Here is a 22,557-nt window from a genome sequence, read left to right on the forward strand (position 1 = left end):
GTAACCATCAAAATGTGAATCTCCCTCCATGTTCCCCACTGTCTCTATTCATATCCATGGTAACCATCAAAATGTGAATCTCCCTCCATGTTCCCCACTGTCTCTATTCATATCCATGGTAACCATCAAAATGTGAATCTCCCTCCATGTTCCCCACTGTCTCTATTCATATCCATGGTAACCATCAAAATGTGAACCTCCCTCCATGTTCCCCACTGTCTCTATTCATATCCATGGTAACCATCAACATGTGAACCTCCCTCCATGTTCCCCACTGTCTCTATTCATATCCATGGTAACCATCAACATGTGATACTGGTGGTGGTGGCAGCTGCAGAGGTGTTTGGGTGTAGGAGACTTGACATCAGAAGAGTTACAGGGTGGGCTAAGTGGTGATGTCCCATCCTTTCAGGATGATGGCCTGAGGTAGGAGTAAATACATTTAATTTGTAGAATAAGGGGGTGTTATTTTTTTATTTTATATCATTTTGAAAGTGTAGTGTGTAGTGTTAGATGGTAGGGCATTTATTTAGTACATGTTTATTTTTCAAGTAAAGCATAAGGGAGTTGTATTCCAGTCTAGTAGGTGGCGGTAAAGCAACACATTGGATGCCCGTATCTAAATCCGCTACTGATTTGTATTAGACTATAAATAAATCGACTCGTATTTTTGAAAGTGTAAGGATAATATTCAGCCATGCTTATTGCTTGCCAACATGTTACTCCCTCTATGTTTAATATAACACACATATACATGAATGATTAATTTCGGTGAAGTTTGTTCTTTAGAAACTATTTAACTAGCCACAAAACGAAGGAAATGACAACATTGTACCGGAACCCCCCCCTCCTCTTCATTCCGGTGTCAGTTCAGCCTACCTTTCACCGGGGCCGTTAAACCTCCACAAGACGTAATGAGAGGCTTTCGAGGAGCTGCTTTACTCACGTCGCTGTTGGTGAGCAGAACAACATTGTGTTTCAATATATTTCATTATATAATCATCTAACGTTGCCGATATACAGGTTCGGTTATGACTTGTGTAGTTACTGTATCAAGCTAAATAACCTTTTCTTTGATGCATTTCAAAACCAAACCTCAGTCCTGGAGACCTACTGGGTGCTTTCGTTCCAGCCAAGCATTATTACTCATCAACTATCTCTGGTTTCTGCACCTTCAGTCTTTACATACATTTGATTCACGCTTAGTGCTGGGCTGGAATAAAAACATGCTCCCAGTTGCTCTCCAGAGGAGAGGATTTGGAGAATCTGCAGACGCCTAAACTAGTTTACTACTTTGATTCAGACCTCTCTTTTGTTGCTGAAGTTGTACAACAACATGAGTACAGCTAGTTATCAGCTAGTTATCAGCTAGTTATCAGCTAGTTATCAGCAACTGAAAGCAGCTAGTTATCAGCTAGTTATCAGCAACTGAAAGCAGCTAGTTATCAGCTAGTTATCGGCAACTAAAAGCAGCTAGTTATCAGCTAGTTATCGGCAACTGAAAGCAGCTAGTTATCAGCTAGTTATCGGCAACTAAAAGCAGCTAGTTATCGGCAACTGAAAGCAGCTAGTTATCAGCTAGTTATCGGCAACTGAAAGCAGCTAGTTATCAGCTAGTTATCAGCAACTGAAAGCAGCTAGTTATCAGAAACTGAAAGCAGCTAGTTATCAGCTAGTTATCAGCTAGTTATCAGCTAGTTATCAGCAACTGAAAGCAGCTAGTTATCAGCTAGTTATCAGCAACTAGTTATCAGCTAGTTATCAGCAACTGAAAGCAGCTAGTTATCGGCAACTGAAAGCAGCTAGTTATCAGCAACTGAAAGCAGCTAGTTATCAGCAACTGAAAGCAGCTAGTTATCAGCAACTGAAAGCAGCTAGTTATCAGCTAGTTATCAGCTAGTTATCAGCAACTGAAAGCAGCTAGTTATCAGCTAGTTATCAGCAACTGAAAGCAGCTAGTTATCAGCAACTGAAAGCAGCTAGTTATCAGCAACTGAAAGCAGCTAGTTATCAGCAACTGAAAGCAGCTAGTTATCGGCAACTGAAAGCAGCTAGTTATCAGCAACTGAAAGCAGCTAGTTATCAGCAACTGAAAGCAGCTAGTTATCGGCAACTGAAAGCAGCTAGTTATCAGCTAGTTATCAGCAACTGAAAGCAGCTAGATATCAGCAACTGAAAGCAGCTAGTTATCAGCAACTGAAAGCAGCTAGTTATCAGTCAACTGAAAGCAGCTAGTTATCGGCAACTGAAAGCAGCTAGTTATCGGCAACTGAAAGCAGCTAGTTATCAGCAACTGAAAGCAGCTAGTTATCAGCTAGTTATCGGCAACTGAAAGCAGCTAGTTATCAGCAACTGAAAGCAGCTAGTTATCGGCAACTGAAAGCAGCTAGTTATCAGCTAGTTATCAGCTAGTTATCAGCAACTGAAAGCAGCTAGTTATCAGCTAGTTATCAGCAACTGAAAGCAGCTAGTTATCAGCTAGTTATCAGCTAGTTATCAGCAACTGAAAGCAGCTAGTTATCATCAACTGAAAGCAGCTAGTTATCAGAAACTGAAAGCAGCTAGTTATCAGCTAGTTATCAGCAACTGAAAGCAGCTAGTTATCAGCTAGTTATCAGCAACTGAAATTAGCCAGTTATCAGCAACTGAAAGCAGCTAGTTATCGGCAACTGAAAGCAGCTAGTTATCGGCAACTGAAAGCAGCTAGTTATCGGCAACTGAAAGCAGCTAGTTATCAGCAACTGAAAGCAGCTAGTTATCAGCTAGTTATCGGCAACTGAAAGCAGCTAGTTATCAGCAACTGAAAGCAGCTAGTTATCAGCTAGTTATCAGCAACTGAAAGCAGCTAGTTATCAGCTAGTTATCGGCAACTGAAAGCAGCTAGTTATCAGCTAGTTATCAGCTAGTTATCAGCAACTGAAAGCAGCTAGTTATCATCAACTGAAAGCAGCTAGTTATCAGAAACTGAAAGCAGCTAGTTATCAGCTAGTTATCAGCTAGTTATCAGCTAGTTATCAGCAACTGAAAGCAGCTAGTTATCAGCTAGTTATCAGCAACTGAAAGCAGCCAGTTATCAGCAACTGAAAGCAGCTAGTTATCGGAAACTGAAAGAAAGCAGCTAGTTATCGGCAACTGAAAGCAGCTAGTTATCGGCAACTGAAAGCAGCTAGTTATCAGCTAGTAGTTATCAGCTAGTTATCAGCAACTGAAAGCAGCTAGTTATCAGCAACTGAAAGCAGCTAGTTATCAGCAACTGAAAGCAGCTAGTTATCAGCAACTGAAAGCAGCTAGTTATCAGCAACTGAAAGCAGCTAGTTATCAGCAACTGAAAGCAGCTAGTTATCAGCAACTGAAAGCAGCTAGTTATCAGCAACTGAAAGCAGCTAGTTATCAGCAACTGAAAGCAGCTAGTTATCAGCAACTGAAAGCAGCTAGTTATCGGCAACTGAAAGCAGCTAGTTATCAGCTAGTTATCAGCAACTGAAAGCAGCTAGTTATCAGCAACTGAAAGCAGCTAGTTATCAGCAACTGAAAGCAGCTAGTTATCGGCAACTGAAAGCAGCTAGTTATCGGCAACTGAAAGCAGCTAGTTATCGGCAACTGAAAGCAGCTAGTTATCGGCAACTGAAAGCAGCTAGTTAGTTATCAGCAACTGAAAGCAGCTAGTTATCAGCTAGTTATCGGCAACTGAAAGCAGCTAGTTATCGGCAACTGAAAGCAGCTAGTTATCAGCTAGTTATCAGCTAGTTATCAGCAACTGAAAGCAGCTAGTTATCAGCAACTAGTTATCGGCAACTGAAAGCAGCTAGTTATCAGCAACTGAAAGCAGCTAGTTATCGGCAACTGAAAGCAGCTAGTTATCAGCAACTGAAAGCAGCTAGTTATCAGCAACTGAAAGCAGCTAGTTATCGGCAACTGAAAGCAGCTAGTTATCAGCTAGTTATCAGCAACTGAAAGCAGCTAGTTATCAGCAACTGAAAGCAGCTAGTTATCGGCAACTGAAAGCAGCTAGTTATCGGCAACTGAAAGCAGCTAGTTATCAGCTAGTTATCAGCAACTGAAAGCAGCTAGTTATCAGCAACTGAAAGCAGCTAGTTATCGGCAACTGAAAGCAGCTAGTTATCAGCAACTGAAAGCAGCTAGTTATCGGCAACTGAAAGCAGCTAGTTATCAGCAACTGAAAGCAGCTAGTTATTGGCAACTGAAAGCAGCTAGTTATCAGCAACTGAAAGCAGCTAGTTATCGGCAACTGAAAGCAGCTAGTTACTCAGCTAGTTATCAGCAACTGAAAGCAGCTAGTTATCAGCAACTGAAAGCAGCTAGTTATCAGCAACTGAAAGCAGCTAGTTATCAGCTAGTTATCAGCAACTGAAAGCAGCTAGTTATCAGCAACTGAAAGCAGCTAGTTATCAACTGAAAGCAGCTAGGCAACTGAAAGCAGCTAGTTATCAGCAACTGAAAGCAGCTAGTTATCAGCAACTGAAAGCAGCTAGTTATTATCAGCTAGTTTATCAGCTAGTTATCAGCAACTGAAAGCAGCTAGTTATCAGCTAGTTATCAGCAACTGAAAGCAGCTAGTTATCAGCTAGTTATCAGCAACTGAAAGCAGCTAGTTATCAGAAACTGAAAGCAGCTAGTTATCAGCTAGTTATCAGCAACTGAAAGCAGCTAGTTATCAGCTAGTTATCAGCAACTGAAAGCAGCTAGTTATCAGCAACTGAAAGCAGCTAGTTATCAGCAACTGAAAGCAGCTAGTTATCGGCAACTGAAAGCAGCTAGTTATCAGCAACTGAAAGCAGCTAGTTATCAGCTAGTTATCAGCAACTGAAAGCAGCTAGTTATCAGCTAGTTATCAGCAACTGAAAGCAGCTAGTTATCAGAAACTGAAAGCAGCTAGTTATCAGCTAGTTATCAGCTAGTTATCAGCTAGTTATCAGCAACTGAAAGCAGCTAGTTATCAGCTAGTTATCAGCAACTGAAAGCAGCTAGTTATCAGCAACTGAAAGCAGCTAGTTATCGGCAACTGAAAGCAGCTAGTTATCGGCAACTGAAAGCAGCTAGTTATCAGCAACTGAAAGCAGCTAGTTATCGGCAACTGAAAGCAGCTAGTTATCAGCTAGTTATCAGCAACTGAAAGCAGCTAGTTATCAGCTAGTTATCAGCTAGTTATCAGCAACTGAAAGCAGCTAGCAGCTAGTTATCAGCAACTGAAAGCAGCTAGTTATCAGCAACTGAAAGCAGCTAGTTATCGGCAACTGAAAGCAGCTAGTTATCGGCAACTGAAAGCAGCTAGTTATCGGCAACTGAAAGCAGCTAGTTATCATCAACTGCAGCTAGTTATCAGCAACTGAAAGCAGCTAGTTATCGGCAACTGAAAGCAGCTAGTTATCAGCTAGTTATCAGCAACTGAAAGCAGCTAGTTATCAGCAACTGAAAGCAGCTAGTTAGTTATCAGCAACTGAAAGCAGCTAGTTATCAGCAACTGAAAGCAGCTAGTTATCAGCAACTGAAAGCAGCTAGTTATCAGCAACTGAAAGCAGCTAGTTATCAGCAACTGAAAGCAGCTAGTTATCAGCTAGTTATCGGCAACTGAAAGCAGCTAGTTATCAGCAACTGAAAGCAGCTAGTTATCGGCAACTGAAAGCAGCTAGTTATCAGCTAGTTATCAGCTAGTTATCAGCAACTGAAAGCAGCTAGTTATCAGCTAGTTATCGGCAACTGAAAGCAGCTAGTTATCAGCTAGTTATCAGCAACTGAAAGCAGCTAGTTATCAGCAACTGAAAGCAGCTAGTTATCATCAACTGAAAGCAGCTAGTTATCAGAAACTGAAAGCAGCTAGTTATCAGCTAGTTATCAGCAACTGAAAGCAGCTAGTTATACTCAGCTAGTTATCAGCAACTGAAAGCAGCTAGTTATCAGCAACTGAAAGCAGCTAGTTATCAGCAACTGAAAGCAGCTAGTTATCAGCAACTGAAAGCAGCTAGTTATCAGCAACTGAAAGCAGCTAGTTATCAGCAACTGAAAGCAGCTAGTTATCGGCAACTGAAAGCAGCTAGTTATCAGCAACTGAAAGCAGCTAGTTATCAGCTAGTTATCAGCAACTGAAAGCAGCTAGTTATCAGCTAGTTATCAGCTAGTTATCGGCAACTGAAAGCAGCTAGTTATCAGCTAGTTATCAGCTAGTTATCAGCAACTGAAAGCAGCTAGTTATCATCAACTGAAAGCAGCTAGTTATCAGCTAGTTATCAGCTAGTTATCAGCAACTGAAAGCAGCTAGTTATCATCAACTGAAAGCAGCTAGTTATCAGAAACTGAAAGCAGCTAGTTATCAGCTAGTTATCAGCTAGTTATCAGCTAGTTATCAGCAACTGAAAGCAGCTAGTTATCAGTTATCAGCAACTGAAAGCAGCTAGTTATCGGCAACTGAAAGCAGCTAGTTATCGGCAACTGAAAGCAGCTAGTTATCAGCAACTGAAAGCAGCTAGTTATCAACTGAAAGCAGCTAGTTATCGGCAACTGAAAGCAGCTAGTTATCAGCAACTGAAAGCAGCTAGTTATCTAGGCAACTGAAAGCAGCTAGTTTATCAGCTGAAAGCAGCTAGTTATCAGCTAGTTATCAGCAACTGAAAGCAGCTAGTTATCAGCTAGTTATCGGCAACTGAAAGCAGCTAGTTATCAGCTAGTTATCAGCTAGTTATAGTTATCATCAACTGAAAGCAGCTAGTTATCATCAACTGAAAGCAGCTAGTTATCAGAAACTGAAAGCAGCTAATTATCAGCTAGTTATCAGCAACTGAAAGCAGCTAGTTATCAGCTAGTTATCAGCAACTGAAAGCAGCTAGTTATCAGCAACTGAAAGCAGCTAGTTATCGGCAACTGAAAGCAGCTAGTTAGCAACTGAAAGCAGCTCAGTTATCAGCAACTGAAAGCAGCTAGTTATCAGCAACTGAAAGCAGCTAGTTATCAGCAACTGAAAGCAGCTAGTTATCAGCTAGTTATCAGCAACTGAAAGCAGCTAGTTATCAGCAACTGAAAGCAGCTAGTTATCAGCAACTGAAAGCAGCTAGTTATCAGCAACTGAAAGCAGCTAGTTATCAGCAACTGAAAGCAGCTAGTTATCAGCAACTGAAAGCAGCTAGTTATCAGCAACTGAAAGCAGCTAGTTATCAGCAACTGAAAGCAGCTAGTTATCAGCAACTGAAAGCAGCTAGTTAGCAGCAGCTAGTTATCAGCAACTGAAAGCAGCTAGATATACTCAGCTAGTTATCAGCAACTGAAAGCAGCTAGTTATCAGCAACTGAAAGCAGCTAGTTATCGGCAACTGAAAGCAGCTAGTTATCGGCAACTGAAAGCAGCTAGTTATCAGCAACTGAAAGCAGCTAGTTATCAGCTAGTTATCGGCAACTGAAAGCAGCTAGTTATCAGCAACTGAAAGCAGCTAGTTATCGGCAACTGAAAGCAGCTAGTTATCAGCTAGTTATCAGCTAGTTATCGGCAACTGAAAGCAGCTAGTTATCAGCAACTGAAAGCAGCTAGTTATCAGCTAGTTATCAGCAACTGAAAGCAGCTAGTTATCAGCAACTGAAAGCAGCTAGTTATCAGCTAGTTATCAGCAACTGAAAGCAGCTAGTTATCAGCAACTGAAAGCAGCTAGTTATCAGCAACTGAAAGCAGCTAGTTATCGGCAACTGAAAGCAGCTAGTTATCAGCTAGTTATCAGCAACTGAAAGCAGCTAGTTATCGGCAACTGAAAGCAGCTAGTTATCAGCTAGTTATCAGCAACTGAAAGCAGCTAGTTATCAGCAACTGAAAGCAGCTAGTTATCGGCAACTGAAAGCAGCTAGTTATCAGCAACTGAAAGCAGCTAGTTATCAGCTAGTTATCAGCAACTGAAAGCAGCTAGTTATCGGCAACTGAAAGCAGCTAGTTATCAGCAACTGAAAGCAGCTAGTTATCAGCTAGTTAGCAGCTAGTTATCAGCAACTGAAAGCAGCTAGTTATCAGGCAACTGAAAGCAGCTAGTTATCATCAACTGAAAGCAGCTAGTTATCGGCAACTGAAAGCAGCTAGTTATCAGCAACTGAAAGCAGCTAGTTATCAGCTAGTTATCAGCTAGTTATCAGCAACTGAAAGCAGCTAGTTATCAGCTAGTTATCAGCAACTGAAAGCAGCTAGTTATCAGCAACTGAAAGCAGCTAGTTATCAGCAACTGAAAGCAGCTAGTTATCAGCAACTGAAAGCAGCTAGTTATCGGCAACTGAAAGCAGCTAGTTATCAGCAACTGAAAGCAGCTAGTTATCAGCAACTGAAAGCAGCTAGTTATCGGCAACTGAAAGCAGCTAGTTATCAGCTAGTTATCAGCAACTGAAAGCAGCTAGAGTTATCAGCAACTGAAAGCAGCTAGTTATCAGCAACTGAAAGCAGCTAGTTATCTAGTTATCAGCAACTGAAAGCAGCTAGTTATCAGCAACTGAAAGCAGCTAGTTATCAGCAACTGAAAGCAGCTAGTTATCAGCAACTGAAAGCAGCTAGTTATCAGCTAGTTATCGGCAACTGAAAGCAGCTAGTTATCAGCAACTGAAAGCAGCTAGTTATCGGCAACTGAAAGCAGCTAGTTATCAGCTAGTTATCAGCTAGTTATCAGCAACTGAAAGCAGCTAGTTATCAGCTAGTTATCAGCAACTGAAAGCAGCTAGTTATCAGCTAGTTATCAGCTAGTTATCAGCAACTGAAAGCAGCTAGTTATCATCAACTGAAAGCAGCTAGTTATCAGAAACTGAAAGCAGCTAGTTATCAGCTAGTTATCAGCAACTGAAAGCAGCTAGTTATCAGCTAGTTATCAGCAACTGAAATTAGCCAGTTATCAGCAACTGAAAGCAGCTAGTTATCGGCAACTGAAAGCAGCTAGGCAACTGAAAGCAGCTAGTTATCGGCAACTGAAAGCAGCTAGTTATCAGCAACTGAAAGCAGCTAGTTATCAGCAACTGAAAGCAGCTAGTTATCAGCTAGTTATCGGCAACTGAAAGCAGCTAGTTATCAGCAACTGAAAGCAGCTAGTTATCAGCTAGTTATCAGCAACTGAAAGCAGCTAGTTATCAGCTAGTTATCGGCAACTGAAAGCAGCTAGTTATCAGCTAGTTATCAGCTAGTTATCAGCAACTGAAAGCAGCTAGTTATCATCAACTGAAAGCAGCTAGTTATCAGAAACTGAAAGCAGCTAGTTATCAGCTAGTTATCAGCTAGTTATCAGCTAGTTATCAGCAACTGAAAGCAGCTAGTTATCAGCTAGTTATCAGCAACTGAAAGCAGCCAGTTATCAGCAACTGAAAGCAGCTAGTTATCGGAAACTGAAAGCAGCTAGTTATCGGCAACTGAAAGCAGCTAGTTATCGGCAACTGAAAGCAGCTAGTTATCAGCAACTGAAAGCAGCTAGTTATCAGCTAGTTATCAGCAACTGAAAGCAGCTAGTTATCAGCAACTGAAAGCAGCTAGTTATCAGCAACTGAAAGCAGCTAGTTATCAGCAACTGAAAGCAGCTAGTTATCAGCAACTGAAAGCAGCTAGTTATCAGCAACTGAAAGCAGCTAGTTATCAGCAACTGAAAGCAGCTAGTTATCAGCAGCTAGTTATCAGCAACTGAAAGCAGCTAGTTATCAGCAACTGAAAGCAGCTAGTTATCAGCAACTGAAAGCAGCTAGTTATCGGCAACTGAAAGCAGCTAGTTATCAGCTAGTTATCAGCAACTGAAAGCAGCTAGATATCAGCAACTGAAAGCAGCTAGTTATCAGCAACTGAAAGCAGCTAGTTATCGGCAACTGAAAGCAGCTAGTTATCGGCAACTGAAAGCAGCTAGTTATCGGCAACTGAAAGCAGCTAGTTATCGGCAACTGAAAGCAGCTAGTTATCAGCAACTGAAAGCAGCTAGTTATCAGCTAGTTATCGGCAACTGAAAGCAGCTAGTTATCGGCAACTGAAAGCAGCTAGTTATCAGCTAGTTATCAGCTAGTTATCAGCAACTGAAAGCAGCTAGTTATCAGCAACTAGTTATCGGCAACTGAAAGCAGCTAGTTATCAGCAACTGAAAGCAGCTAGTTATCGGCAACTGAAAGCAGCTAGTTATCAGCAACTGAAAGCAGCTAGTTATCAGCAACTGAAAGCAGCTAGTTATCGGCAACTGAAAGCAGCTAGTTATCAGCTAGTTATCAGCAACTGAAAGCAGCTAGTTATCAGCAACTGAAAGCAGCTAGTTATCGGCAACTGAAAGCAGCTAGTTATCGGCAACTGAAAGCAGCTAGTTATCAGCTAGTTATCAGCAACTGAAAGCAGCTAGTTATCAGCAACTGAAAGCAGCTAGTTATCGGCAACTGAAAGCAGCTAGTTATCAGCAACTGAAAGCAGCTAGTTATGGCAACTGAAAGCAGCTAGTTATCAGCAACTGAAAGCAGCTAGTTATCGGCAACTGAAAGCAGCTAGTTATCAGCTAGTTATCAGCAACTGAAAGCAGCTAGTTATCAGCAACTGAAAGCAGCTAGTTATCAGCAACTGAAAGCAGCTAGTTATCGGCAACTGAAAGCAGCTAGTTATCAGCAACTGAAAGCAGCTAGTTATCAGCAACTGAAAGCAGCTAGTTATCGGCAACTGAAAGCAGCTAGTTATCGGCAACTGAAAGCAGCTAGTTATCAGCAACTGAAAGCAGCTAGTTATCAGCTAGTTATCAGCTAGTTATCAGCAACTGAAAGCAGCTAGTTATCAGCTAGTTATCAGCAACTGAAAGCAGCTAGTTATCAGCTAGTTATCAGCAACTGAAAGCAGCTAGTTATCAGAAACTGAAAGCAGCTAGTTATCAGCTAGTTATCAGCAACTGAAAGCAGCTAGTTATCAGCTAGTTATCAGCAACTGAAAGCAGCTAGTTATCAGCAACTGAAAGCAGCTAGTTATCGGCAACTGAAAGCAGCTAGTTATCGGCAACTGAAAGCAGCTAGTTATCAGCAACTGAAAGCAGCTAGTTATCAGCTAGTTATCAGCAACTGAAAGCAGCTAGTTATCAGCTAGTTATCAGCAACTGAAAGCAGCTAGTTATCAGAAACTGAAAGCAGCTAGTTATCAGCTAGTTATCAGCTAGTTATCAGCTAGTTATCAGCAACTGAAAGCAGCTAGTTATCAGCTAGTTATCAGCAACTGAAAGCAGCTAGTTATCAGCAACTGAAAGCAGCTAGTTATCGGCAACTGAAAGCAGCTAGTTATCGGCAACTGAAAGCAGCTAGTTATCAGCAACTGAAAGCAGCTAGTTATCGGCAACTGAAAGCAGCTAGTTATCAGCTAGTTATCAGCAACTGAAAGCAGCTAGTTATCAGCAACTGAAAGCAGCTAGTTATCAGCTAGTTATCAGCTAGTTATCAGCAACTGAAAGCAGCTAGTTATCAGCTAGTTATCAGCAACTGAAAGCAGCTAGTTATCAGCAACTGAAAGCAGCTAGTTATCGGCAACTGAAAGCAGCTAGTTATCGGCAACTGAAAGCAGCTAGTTATCGGCAACTGAAAGCAGCTAGTTATCATCAACTGAAAGCAGCTAGTTATCAGCAACTGAAAGCAGCTAGTTATCGGCAACTGAAAGCAGCTAGTTATCAGCTAGTTATCAGCAACTGAAAGCAGCTAGATATCAGCAACTGAAAGCAGCTAGTTATCAGCAACTGAAAGCAGCTAGTTATCGTCAACTGAAAGCAGCTAGTTATCGGCAACTGAAAGCAGCTAGTTATCGGCAACTGAAAGCAGCTAGTTATCAGCAACTGAAAGCAGCTAGTTATCAGCTAGTTATCGGCAACTGAAAGCAGCTAGTTATCAGCAACTGAAAGCAGCTAGTTATCGGCAACTGAAAGCAGCTAGTTATCAGCTAGTTATCAGCTAGTTATCAGCAACTGAAAGCAGCTAGTTATCAGCTAGTTATCGGCAACTGAAAGCAGCTAGTTATCAGCTAGTTATCAGCAACTGAAAGCAGCTAGTTATCATCAACTGAAAGCAGCTAGTTATCAGAAACTGAAAGCAGCTAGTTATCAGCTAGTTATCAGCTAGTTATCAGCAACTGAAAGCAGCTAGTTATCAGCTAGTTATCAGCAACTGAAAGCAGCCAGTTATCAGCAACTGAAAGCAGCTAGTTATCGGCAACTGAAAGCAGCTAGTTATCAGCAACTGAAAGCAGCTAGTTATCAGCAACTGAAAGCAGCTAGTTATCAGCTAGTTATCGGCAACTGAAAGCAGCTAGTTATCAGCAACTGAAAGCAGCTAGTTATCAGCTAGTTATCAGCAACTGAAAGCAGCTAGTTATCAGCTAGTTATCAGCTAGTTATCGGCAACTGAAAGCAGCTAGTTATCAGCTAGTTATCAGCTAGTTATCAGCAACTGAAAGCAGCTAGTTATCATCAACTGAAAGCAGCTAGTTATCAGAAACTGAAAGCAGCTAGTTATCAGCTAGTTATCAGCTAGTTATCAGCAACTGAAAGCAGCTAGTTATCATCAACTGAAAGCAGCTAGTTATCAGAAACTGAAAGCAGCTAGTTATCAGCTAGTTATCAGCTAGTTATCAGCTAGTTATCAGCAACTGAAAGCAGCTAGTTATCAGCTAGTTATCAGCAACTGAAAGCAGCCAGTTATCAGCAACTGAAAGCAGCTAGTTATCGGAAACTGAAAGCAGCTAGTTATCGGCAACTGAAAGCAGCTAGTTATCAGCAACTGAAAGCAGCTAGTTATCAGCTAGTTATCGGCAACTGAAAGCAGCTAGTTATCAGCAACTGAAAGCAGCTAGTTATCGGCAACTGAAAGCAGCTAGTTATCAGCTAGTTATCAGCAACTGAAAGCAGCTAGTTATCAGCTAGTTATCAGCTAGTTATCGGCAACTGAAAGCAGCTAGTTATCAGCTAGTTATCAGCTAGTTATCATCAACTGAAAGCAGCTAGTTATCATCAACTGAAAGCAGCTAGTTATCAGAAACTGAAAGCAGCTAATTATCAGCTAGTTATCAGCAACTGAAAGCAGCTAGTTATCAGCTAGTTATCAGCAACTGAAAGCAGCCAGTTATCAGCAACTGAAAGCAGCTAGTTATCGGCAACTGAAAGCAGCTAGTTATCGGCAACTGAAAGCAGCTAGTTATCAGCAACTGAAAGCAGCTAGTTATCAGCTAGTTATCGGCAACTGAAAGCAGCTAGTTATCAGCAACTGAAAGCAGCTAGTTATCAGCTAGTTATCAGCAACTGAAAGCAGCTAGTTATCAGCAACTGAAAGCAGCTAGTTATCAGCAACTGAAAGCAGCTAGTTATCAGCAACTGAAAGCAGCTAGTTATCAGCAACTGAAAGCAGCTAGTTATCAGCAACTGAAAGCAGCTAGTTATCAGCAACTGAAAGCAGCTAGTTATCAGCAACTGAAAGCAGCTAGTTATCGGCAACTGAAAGCAGCTAGTTATCAGCTAGTTATCAGCAACTGAAAGCAGCTAGATATCAGCAACTGAAAGCAGCTAGTTATCAGCAACTGAAAGCAGCTAGTTATCGTCAACTGAAAGCAGCTAGTTATCGGCAACTGAAAGCAGCTAGTTATCGGCAACTGAAAGCAGCTAGTTATCAGCAACTGAAAGCAGCTAGTTATCAGCTAGTTATCGGCAACTGAAAGCAGCTAGTTATCAGCAACTGAAAGCAGCTAGTTATCAGCAACTGAAAGCAGCTAGTTATCAGCTAGTTATCAGCTAGTTATCAGCAACTGAAAGCAGCTAGTTATCAGCAACTAGTTATCGGCAACTGAAAGCAGCTAGTTATCAGCAACTGAAAGCAGCTAGTTATCAGCTAGTTATCGGCAACTGAAAGCAGCTAGTTATCAGCAACTGAAAGCAGCTAGTTATCAGCAACTGAAAGCAGCTAGTTATCGGCAACTGAAAGCAGCTAGTTATCAGCTAGTTATCAGCAACTGAAAGCAGCTAGTTATCAGCAACTGAAAGCAGCTAGTTATCAGCAACTGAAAGCAGCTAGTTATCGGCAACTGAAAGCAGCTAGTTATCAGCTAGTTATCAGCAACTGAAAGCAGCTAGTTATCGGCAACTGAAAGCAGCTAGTTATCAGCAACTGAAAGCAGCTAGTTATCGGCAACTGAAAGCAGCTAGTTATCAGCAACTGAAAGCAGCTAGTTATCGGCAACTGAAAGCAGCTAGTTATCAGCAACTGAAAGCAGCTAGTTATCAGCTAGTTATCAGCAACTGAAAGCAGCTAGTTATCGGCAACTGAAAGCAGCTAGTTATCAGCAACTGAAAGCAGCTAGTTATCAGCTAGTTATCGGCAACTGAAAGCAGCTAGTTATCGGCAACTGAAAGCAGCTAGTTATCAGCAACTGAAAGCAGCTAGTTATCAGCTAGTTATCAGCTAGTTATCAGCAACTGAAAGCAGCTAGTTATCAGCTAGTTATCAGCAACTGAAAGCAGCTAGTTATCAGCTAGTTATCAGCAACTGAAAGCAGCTAGTTATCAGAAACTGAAAGCAGCTAGTTATCAGCTAGTTATCAGCAACTGAAAGCAGCTAGTTATCGGCAACTGAAAGCAGCTAGTTATCGGCAACTGAAAGCAGCTAGTTATCAGCAACTGAAAGCAGCTAGTTATCGGCAACTGAAAGCAGCTAGTTATCAGCTAGTTATCAGCAACTGAAAGCAGCTAGTTATCAGCAACTGAAAGCAGCTAGTTATCAGCTAGATATCAGCTAGTTATCAGCAACTGAAAGCAGCTAGTTATCAGCAACTGAAAGCAGCTAGTTATCAGCAACTGAAAGCAGCTAGTTATCAGCAACTGAAAGCAGCTAGTTATCAGCAACTGAAAGCAGCTAGTTATCGGCAACTGAAAGCAGCTAGTTATCGGCAACTGAAAGCAGCTAGTTATCAGCAACTGAAAGCAGCTAGTTATCAGCAACTGAAAGCAGCTAGTTATCGGCAACTGAAAGCAGCTAGTTATCAGCTAGTTATCAGCAACTGAAAGCAGCTAGATATCAGCAACTGAAAGCAGCTAGTTATCAGCAACTGAAAGCAGCTAGTTATCGTCAACTGAAAGCAGCTAGTTATCGGCAACTGAAAGCAGCTAGTTATCGGCAACTGAAAGCAGCTAGTTATCAGCAACTGAAAGCAGCTAGTTATCAGCTAGTTATCGGCAACTGAAAGCAGCTAGTTATCAGCAACTGAAAGCAGCTAGTTATCGGCAACTGAAAGCAGCTAGTTATCAGCTAGTTATCAGCTAGTTATCGGCAACTGAAAGCAGCTAGTTATCAGCTAGTTATCAGCTAGTTATCAGCAACTGAAAGCAGCTAGTTATCATCAACTGAAAGCAGCTAGTTATCAGAAACTGAAAGCAGCTAGTTATCAGCTAGTTATCAGCTAGTTATCAGCAACTGAAAGCAGCTAGTTATCAGCTAGTTATCAGCAACTGAAAGCAGCCAGTTATCAGCAACTGAAAGCAGCTAGTTATCGGCAACTGAAAGCAGCTAGTTATCGGCAACTGAAAGCAGCTAGTTATCAGCAACTGAAAGCAGCTAGTTATCAGCTAGTTATCAGCTAATTATCAGCTAGTTATCAGCAACTGAAAGCAGCTAGTTATCAGCTAGTTATCAGCAACTGAAAGCAGCCAGTTATCAGCAACTGAAAGCAGCTAGTTATCGGCAACTGAAAGCAGCTAGTTATCGGCAACTGAAAGCAGCTAGTTATCGGCAACTGAAAGCAGCTAGTTATCAGCTAGTTACAGCAACTGAAAGCAGCTAGTTATCAGCAACTGAAAGCAGCTAGTTATCAGCAACTGAAAGCAGCTAGTTATCAGCAACTGAAAGCAGCTAGTTATCAGCAACTGAAAGCAGCTAGTTATCAGCAACTGAAAGCAGCTAGTTATCAGCTAGTTATCAGCAACTGAAAGCAGCTAGATATCAGCAACTGAAAGCAGCTAGTTATCAGCAACTGAAAGCAGCTAGTTATCGTCAACTGAAAGCAGCTAGTTATCGGCAACTGAAAGCAGCTAGTTATCGGCAACTGAAAGCAGCTAGTTATCAGCAACTGAAAGCAGCTAGTTATCAGCTAGTTATCGGCAACTGAAAGCAGCTAGTTATCAGCAACTGAAAGCAGCTAGTTATCGGCAACTGAAAGCAGCTAGTTATCAGCTAGTTATCAGCAACTGAAAGCAGCTAGTTATCAGCAACTAGTTATCGGCAACTGAAAGCAGCTAGTTATCAGCAACTGAAAGCAGCTAGTTATCAGCTAGTTATCGGCAACTGAAAGCAGCTAGTTATCAGCAACTGAAAGCAGCTAGTTATCGGCAACTGAAAGCAGCTAGTTATCGGCAACTGAAAGCAGCTAGTTATCAGCTAGTTATCAGCAACTGAAAGCAGCTAGTTATCAGCAACTGAAAGCAGCTAGTTATCAGCAACTGAAAGCAGCTAGTTATCGGCAACTGAAAGCAGCTAGTTATCAGCTAGTTATCAGCAACTGAAAGCAGCTAGTTATCAGCAACTGAAAGCAGCTAGTTATCAGCAACTGAAAGCAGCTAGTTATCAGCAACTGAAAGCAGCTAGTTATCGGCAACTGAAAGCAGCTAGTTATCAGCAACTGAAAGCAGCTAGTTATCGGCAACTGAAAGCAGCTAGTTATCAGCAACTGAAAGCAGCTAGTTATCGGCAACTGAAAGCAGCTAGTTATCAGCTAGTTATCAGCAACTGAAAGCAGCTAGTTATCAGCAACTGAAAGCAGCTAGTTATCAGCAACTGAAAGCAGCTAGTTATCGGCAACTGAAAGCAGCTAGTTATCAGCAACTGAAAGCAGCTAGTTATCAGCTAGTTATCGGCAACTGAAAGCAGCTAGTTATCGGCAACTGAAAGCAGCTAGTTATCGGCAACTGAAAGCAGCTAGTTATCAGCTAGTTATCAGCTAGTTATCAGCAACTGAAAGCAGCTAGTTATCAGCTAGTTATCAGCAACTGAAAGCAGCTAGTTATCAGCAACTGAAAGCAGCTAGTTATCAGCAACTGAAAGCAGCTAGTTATCAGCAACTGAAAGCAGCTAGTTATCAGCAACTGAAAGCAGCTAGTTATCAGCAACTGAAAGCAGCTAGTTATCAGCAACTGAAAGCAGCTAGTTATCAGCAACTGAAAGCAACTAGTTATCAGCAACTAAAAGCAGCTAGTTATCAGCAACTGAAAGCAGCTAGTTATCGGCAACTGAAAGCAGCTAGTTATCAGCTAGTTATCAGCAACTGAAAGCAGCTAGTTATCAGCTAGTTATCAGCTAGTTATCAGCAACTGAAAGCAGCTAGTTATTGTTTTGAGGCTATACAGTATTGTTTTGTATTTTACATTTATTATAAACTTAAATGGATGACTAGGAAAAGCTCAAACCCAGTCTATTCACCCACTGGTTCATTCAGCTGCAAAGACAAAGAGTGATTCCACAACATGTATTTCTAACCTCCTAGGAGGCGGGTCAACTCCTAACACAGCCAATGCATCTCTGTTGGGAGGAAATGAATTGTAGGCCGTCATTGAAAATAAGAATTTGTTCTTCACTGACTTGCCTGGTAAATAAAAGGCTTTATAAGTCACGACCCTGTCTGATGCTGGAACCTTTGTGGGTCCCTCTGTGTGAGAGAGGACTGAAGTAGGAGGATTGTTGGGGTGGGCCCCTCTGTGTGAGAGAGGACTGTAGTAGGATGGTCGTTGGGGTGGGCCCCTCTGTGTGAGAGAGGAGGGTCGTTGGGGTGGGCCCCTCTGTGTGAGAGAGGAGGGTCGTTGGGGTGGGCCCCTCTGTGTGAGAGAGGAGGGTCGTTGGGGTGGGCCCCTCTGTGTGAGAGAGGACTGTAGTAGGATGGTCGTTGGGGTGGGCCCCTCTGTGTGAGAGAGGAGGGTCGTTGGGGTGGGCCCCTCTGTGTGAGAGAGGAGGGTCGTTGGGGTGGGCCCCTCTGTGTGAGAGAGGACTGTAGTAGGAGGGTCGTTGGGGTGGGCCCCTCTGTGTGAGAGAGGACTGTAGTAGGAGGGTCGTTGGGGTGGGCCCCTCTGTGTGAGAGAGGACTGTAGTAGGAGGGTCGTTGGGGTGGGCCCCTCTGTGTGAGAGAGGACTGTAGTAGGAGGGTCGTTGGGGTGGGCCCCTCTGTGTGAGAGAGGACTGTAGTAGGAGGATCGTTGGGGTGGGCCCCTCTGTGTGAGAGAGGACTGTAGTAGGAGGGTCGTTGGGGTGGGCCCCTCTGTGTGAGAGAGGACTGTAGTAGGAGGGTCGTTGGGGTGGGCCCCTCTGTGTGAGAGAGGACTGTAGTAGGAGGGTCGTTGGGGTGGGCCCCTCTGTGTGAGAGAGGACTGTAGTAGGAGGATCGTTGGGGTGGGCCCCTCTGTGTGAGAGAGGACTGTAGTAGGAGGATCGTTGGGGTGGGCCCCTCTGTGTGAGAGAGGACTGTAGTAGGAGGGTCGTTGGGGTGGGCCCCTCTGTGTGAGAGAGGACTGTAGTAGGAGGGTCATTGGGGTGGGCCCCTCTGTGTGAGAGAGGACTGTAGTAGGAAGGTCGTTGGGGTGGGCCCCTCTGTGTGAGATAGGACTGTAGTTGGGGTGGGCCCCTCTGTGTGAGAGAGGACTGTAGTAGGAGGGTCGTTGGGGTGGGCCCCTCTGTGTGAGAGAGGACTGTAGTAGGAGGGTCGTTGGGGTGGGCCCCTCTGTGTGAAAGAGGACTGTAGTAGGAGGATCGTTGGGGTGGGCCCCTCTGTGTGAGAGAGGACTGTAGTAGGAGGGTCGTTGGGGTGGGCCCCTCTGTGTGAGAGAGGACTGTAGTAGGAGGGTCGTTGGGGTGGGCCCCTCTGTGTGAGAGAGGACTGTAGTAGGAGGGTCGTTGGGGTGGGCCCCTCTGTGTGAGAGAGGACTGTAGTAGGAGGGTCGTTGGGGTGGGCCCCTCTGTGTGAGATAGGACTGTAGTTGGGGTGGGCCCCTCTGTGTGAGAGAGGACTGTAGTAGGAGGATCGTTGGGGTGGGCCCCTCTGTGTGAGAGAGGACTGTAGTAGGAGGATCGTTGGGGTGGGCCCCTCTGTGTGAGAGAGGACTGTAGTAGGAGGGTCGTTGGGGTGGGCCCCTCTGTGTGAGAGAGGACTGTAGTAGGAGGATCGTTGGGGTGGGCCCCTCTGTGTGAGAGAGGACTGTAGTAGGAGGGTCGTTGGGGTGGGCCCCTCTGTGTTGATTTTTTAAATTTTATTTTACCTTTATTTAACAAAAGAGGGCAAGTTGAGAACAAGTTCTCATTTACAATTGCGACCTGGCCAAGATAAAGCAAAGCAGTTCGACAGATACAACGACACAGAGTTACACATGGAGTAAAACAAACATACAGTCAATAATACAGTATAAACAAGTCTATATACAATGTGAGCAAATGAGGTGAGAAGGGAGGTAAAGGCAAAAAAGGCCATGGTGGCAAAGTAAATACAATATAGCAAGTAAAACACTGGAATGGTAGTTTTGCAATGGAAGAATGTGCAAAGTAGAAATAAAAATAATGGGGTGCAAAGGAGCAAAATAAATAAATTAATTAAAATTAAATACAGTTGGGAAAGAGGTAGTTGTTTGGGCTAAATTATAGGTGGGCTATGTACAGGTGCAGTAATCTGTGAGCTGCTCTGACAGTTGGTGCTTAAAGCTAGTGAGGGAGATAAGTGTTTCCAGTTTCAGAGATTTTTGTAGTTCGTTCCAGTCATTGGCAGCAGAGAACTGGAAGGAGAGGCGGCCAAAGAAAGAATTGGTTTTTGGGGTGACTAGAGAGATATACCTGCTGGAGCGTGTGCTACAGGTGGGAGATGCTATGGTGACCAGCGAGCTGAGATAAGGGGGGACTTTACCTAGCAGGGTCTTGTAGATGACATGGAGCCAGTGGGTTTGGCGACGAGTATGAAGCGAGGGCCAGCCAACGAGAGCGTACAGGTCGCAATGGTGGGTAGTATATGGGGCTGTGTGAGAGAGGACTGTAGTAGGAGGATCGTTGGGGTGGGCCCCTCTGTGTGAGATAGGAGGGTCGTTGGGGTGGGCCCCTTTGTGTGAGAGAGGACTGTAGTAGGGGGATCGTTGGGGTGGGCCCCTCTGTGTGAGATAGGACTGTAGTAGGAGGGTCGTTGGGGTGGGCGCCTCTGTGTGAGAGAGGACTGTAGTAGGAGGATCGTTGGGGTGGGCCCCTCTGTGTGAGAGAGGACTGTAGTAGGAGGGTCGTTGGGGTGGGCCCCTCTGTGTGAGATAGGACTGTAGTAGGGGGGACGTTGTGGTGGGCCCCTCTGTGTGAAATAGGACTGTAGTAGGAGGGTCTATCCACCCCTTGTCTGACTCAGTAACTTTCCATACAGCCAGTTCTCTATCCACCCCTTGTCTGACTCAGTAACTTTCCATACAGCCAGTTCTCTATCCACCCCTTGTCTGACTCAGTAACTTTCCATACAGCCAGTTCTCTATCCACCCCTTGTCTGACTCAGTAACCTTCCATACAGCCAGTTCTCTATCCACCCCTTGTCTGACTCAGTAACCTTCCATACAGCCAGTTCTCTATCCACCCCTTGTCTGACTCAGTAACTTTCCATACAGCCAGTTCTCTATCCACCCCTTGTCTGACTCAGTAACTTTCCATACAGCCAGTTCTCTATCCACCCCTTGTCTGACTCAGTAACTTTCCATACAGCCAGTTCTCTATCCATTCTTCATTGACCCCAAACACATACATTACTTTTACATGTGAATTAATCAATGTTTTTATTTGATTTAAACCCTTAGTTCTAGTATGGTAACATGAATTAGTATATTTCATGCTAGAATCCAACAGAGTAAAACCAGGTTATGTATATTTCCGCTGGGGCCCCGACAGTTGAACTATGGTCATGAGGCATTCATAAGTCCCAGTATATTCTTCAAGAATCAATAGGGACACATCACAGGAGGGCTGGTGGCTCCTTCACTGGGGAGAACGGCTCATAGTAACGGCTGAAACGGAATGGTATCAAATCACGTGCTTTTCATGTGTTAGTTTCCATTCCATCCACTCCATTCCAGCCATTACTATGAGCCCGTTCTCCATTCAGCAGCCTCCGGTGCAGAAATGGGTGTATCAACTGCAGGTTGTCCAGTTAACTGTGAGACAACTAAGTGTTCCATATCTGTCCTGTTTCCAGATCTACGTCCCGCCGGTCCAGATGACTTATATCTTTGTCTATGGGACTCTGAAGAAGGGTCAGCCCAACTACTTCAGGATGCTGCCGGACCAGGGGAACGGGAAGGCAGAGTTCTGTGGTCACGCCCGCACCGTAGATGGCTACCCGCTGGTGATCGCTGGGAAGTACAACATCCCCTACTTGCTGAACCGTCCCGGGGAGGGCCACAGGGTCCAGGGGGAGGTGTACAGGGTGGATGACACCATGCTGAGCTTCCTAGACGCCTTCGAGGGCTGCCCCACCATGTACCAACGCACCTCCGTTCAGATAGAGTTGGAGGACTGGAAGGTGGAGGGGAGAGAGAGGAGTCCAGGCAGCATGATGGAGGCCTTCTTCTACAGCACCACCTCCTACCAGCCTGCCTGGCTCAAACACAACTTCTATGAGAACTACGACGCCTACGGAGACCATGGCTTGGTGTACATCGACAGGGAGGACAGAGAGATCCACTGAAGGATCTGTAGCCTGGGTGCCAACATGCCACTCCTTGTTATGATAACACCAGCAGGTCTGGGACCTGGTTAGATAGGCTGCTACACAGGATAGCTTTTTAGATATGTTGACTTGGTACTGTTGTTTTTACAGTTGACTACTTTTTACTGTCCAGGGATGTAAACTGCTGAGGGCCCTAAAAGGAGACACGTTGTTGCACTGAAACATGTAATAAATCCCTGCTAGGGGGAAGTGCGGGTTTTAGCTAATTAAACTACAGAATATCATCTACATGATCCGTCTCTGTGTGTAAAATAACCAGTGGTTCATGTGAACAGAACTCACAGATAAAACAATGTAAAGAAAACAATCCAACAAACATGTTAAAGTATAAATTGAATGAAACAGTCATTCTATTTCTGCCCTGTTATAGTGGCCACTATAGTAGACATGGATCAAGTGCACAAGGCTACATGTGAGCAAAAATAACATTCACTGAATTTAAAAAAAAGTAACACTCCAGTTTTACTGTCAAGATCAACACTAAAACAATGTCTTTGGGCCACACATTATTACATTGTACACTTCCTGCCTGTGGACATGTGTTCTACAACGTGTCAGCAGCAGAGAGGAGGGAACAGGTGGTTTCTTTCACCTCTATGCCCAGCTACACCTGATCCCTGAATCCACCTGTTTAACAAGCAACGCCTCATTTTTCACCTCATTCTCTCAACCTGAAAATGAAACGCACTACTGTAGAGAGAGAACATTAGTTAACATTTCACACAAATTGCCAGGGTCCAGTAAGCAACTGTGTTATAACTCGAGGAACGGCAAGGAGTCGTATACCAGTTAATACTATAGCGAATTGGTTAGGTTACTAATGGCGGCTAGCGTCAGCTGTCTGATGTAACG

The 22,557-nt window shown here is 43.6% G+C and overlaps 1 protein-coding gene across 1 annotated transcript; it reads left to right on the forward strand.

The window, feature by feature from the left end:
• Positions 1–407: 407 nt before the first annotated feature.
• On the forward strand, positions 408–21,933 carry LOC121845033 (gamma-glutamylaminecyclotransferase-like). The gene is made up of 3 exons (XM_042315737.1): positions 408–426; positions 870–956; positions 21,172–21,933. The coding sequence occupies exons 2-3, from the start codon at positions 915–917 to the stop codon at positions 21,661–21,663; spliced, it is 534 nt and encodes a 177-aa protein (XP_042171671.1). The 5' UTR covers positions 408–426; positions 870–914; the 3' UTR covers positions 21,664–21,933.
• The last annotated feature ends 624 nt before the right edge of the window (positions 21,934–22,557 follow it).

This window comes from Oncorhynchus tshawytscha, unplaced genomic scaffold (genome assembly GCF_018296145.1).
Source record: "Oncorhynchus tshawytscha isolate Ot180627B unplaced genomic scaffold, Otsh_v2.0 Un_scaffold_4419_pilon_pilon, whole genome shotgun sequence".
NCBI lineage: Eukaryota > Metazoa > Chordata > Actinopteri > Salmoniformes > Salmonidae > Oncorhynchus > Oncorhynchus tshawytscha.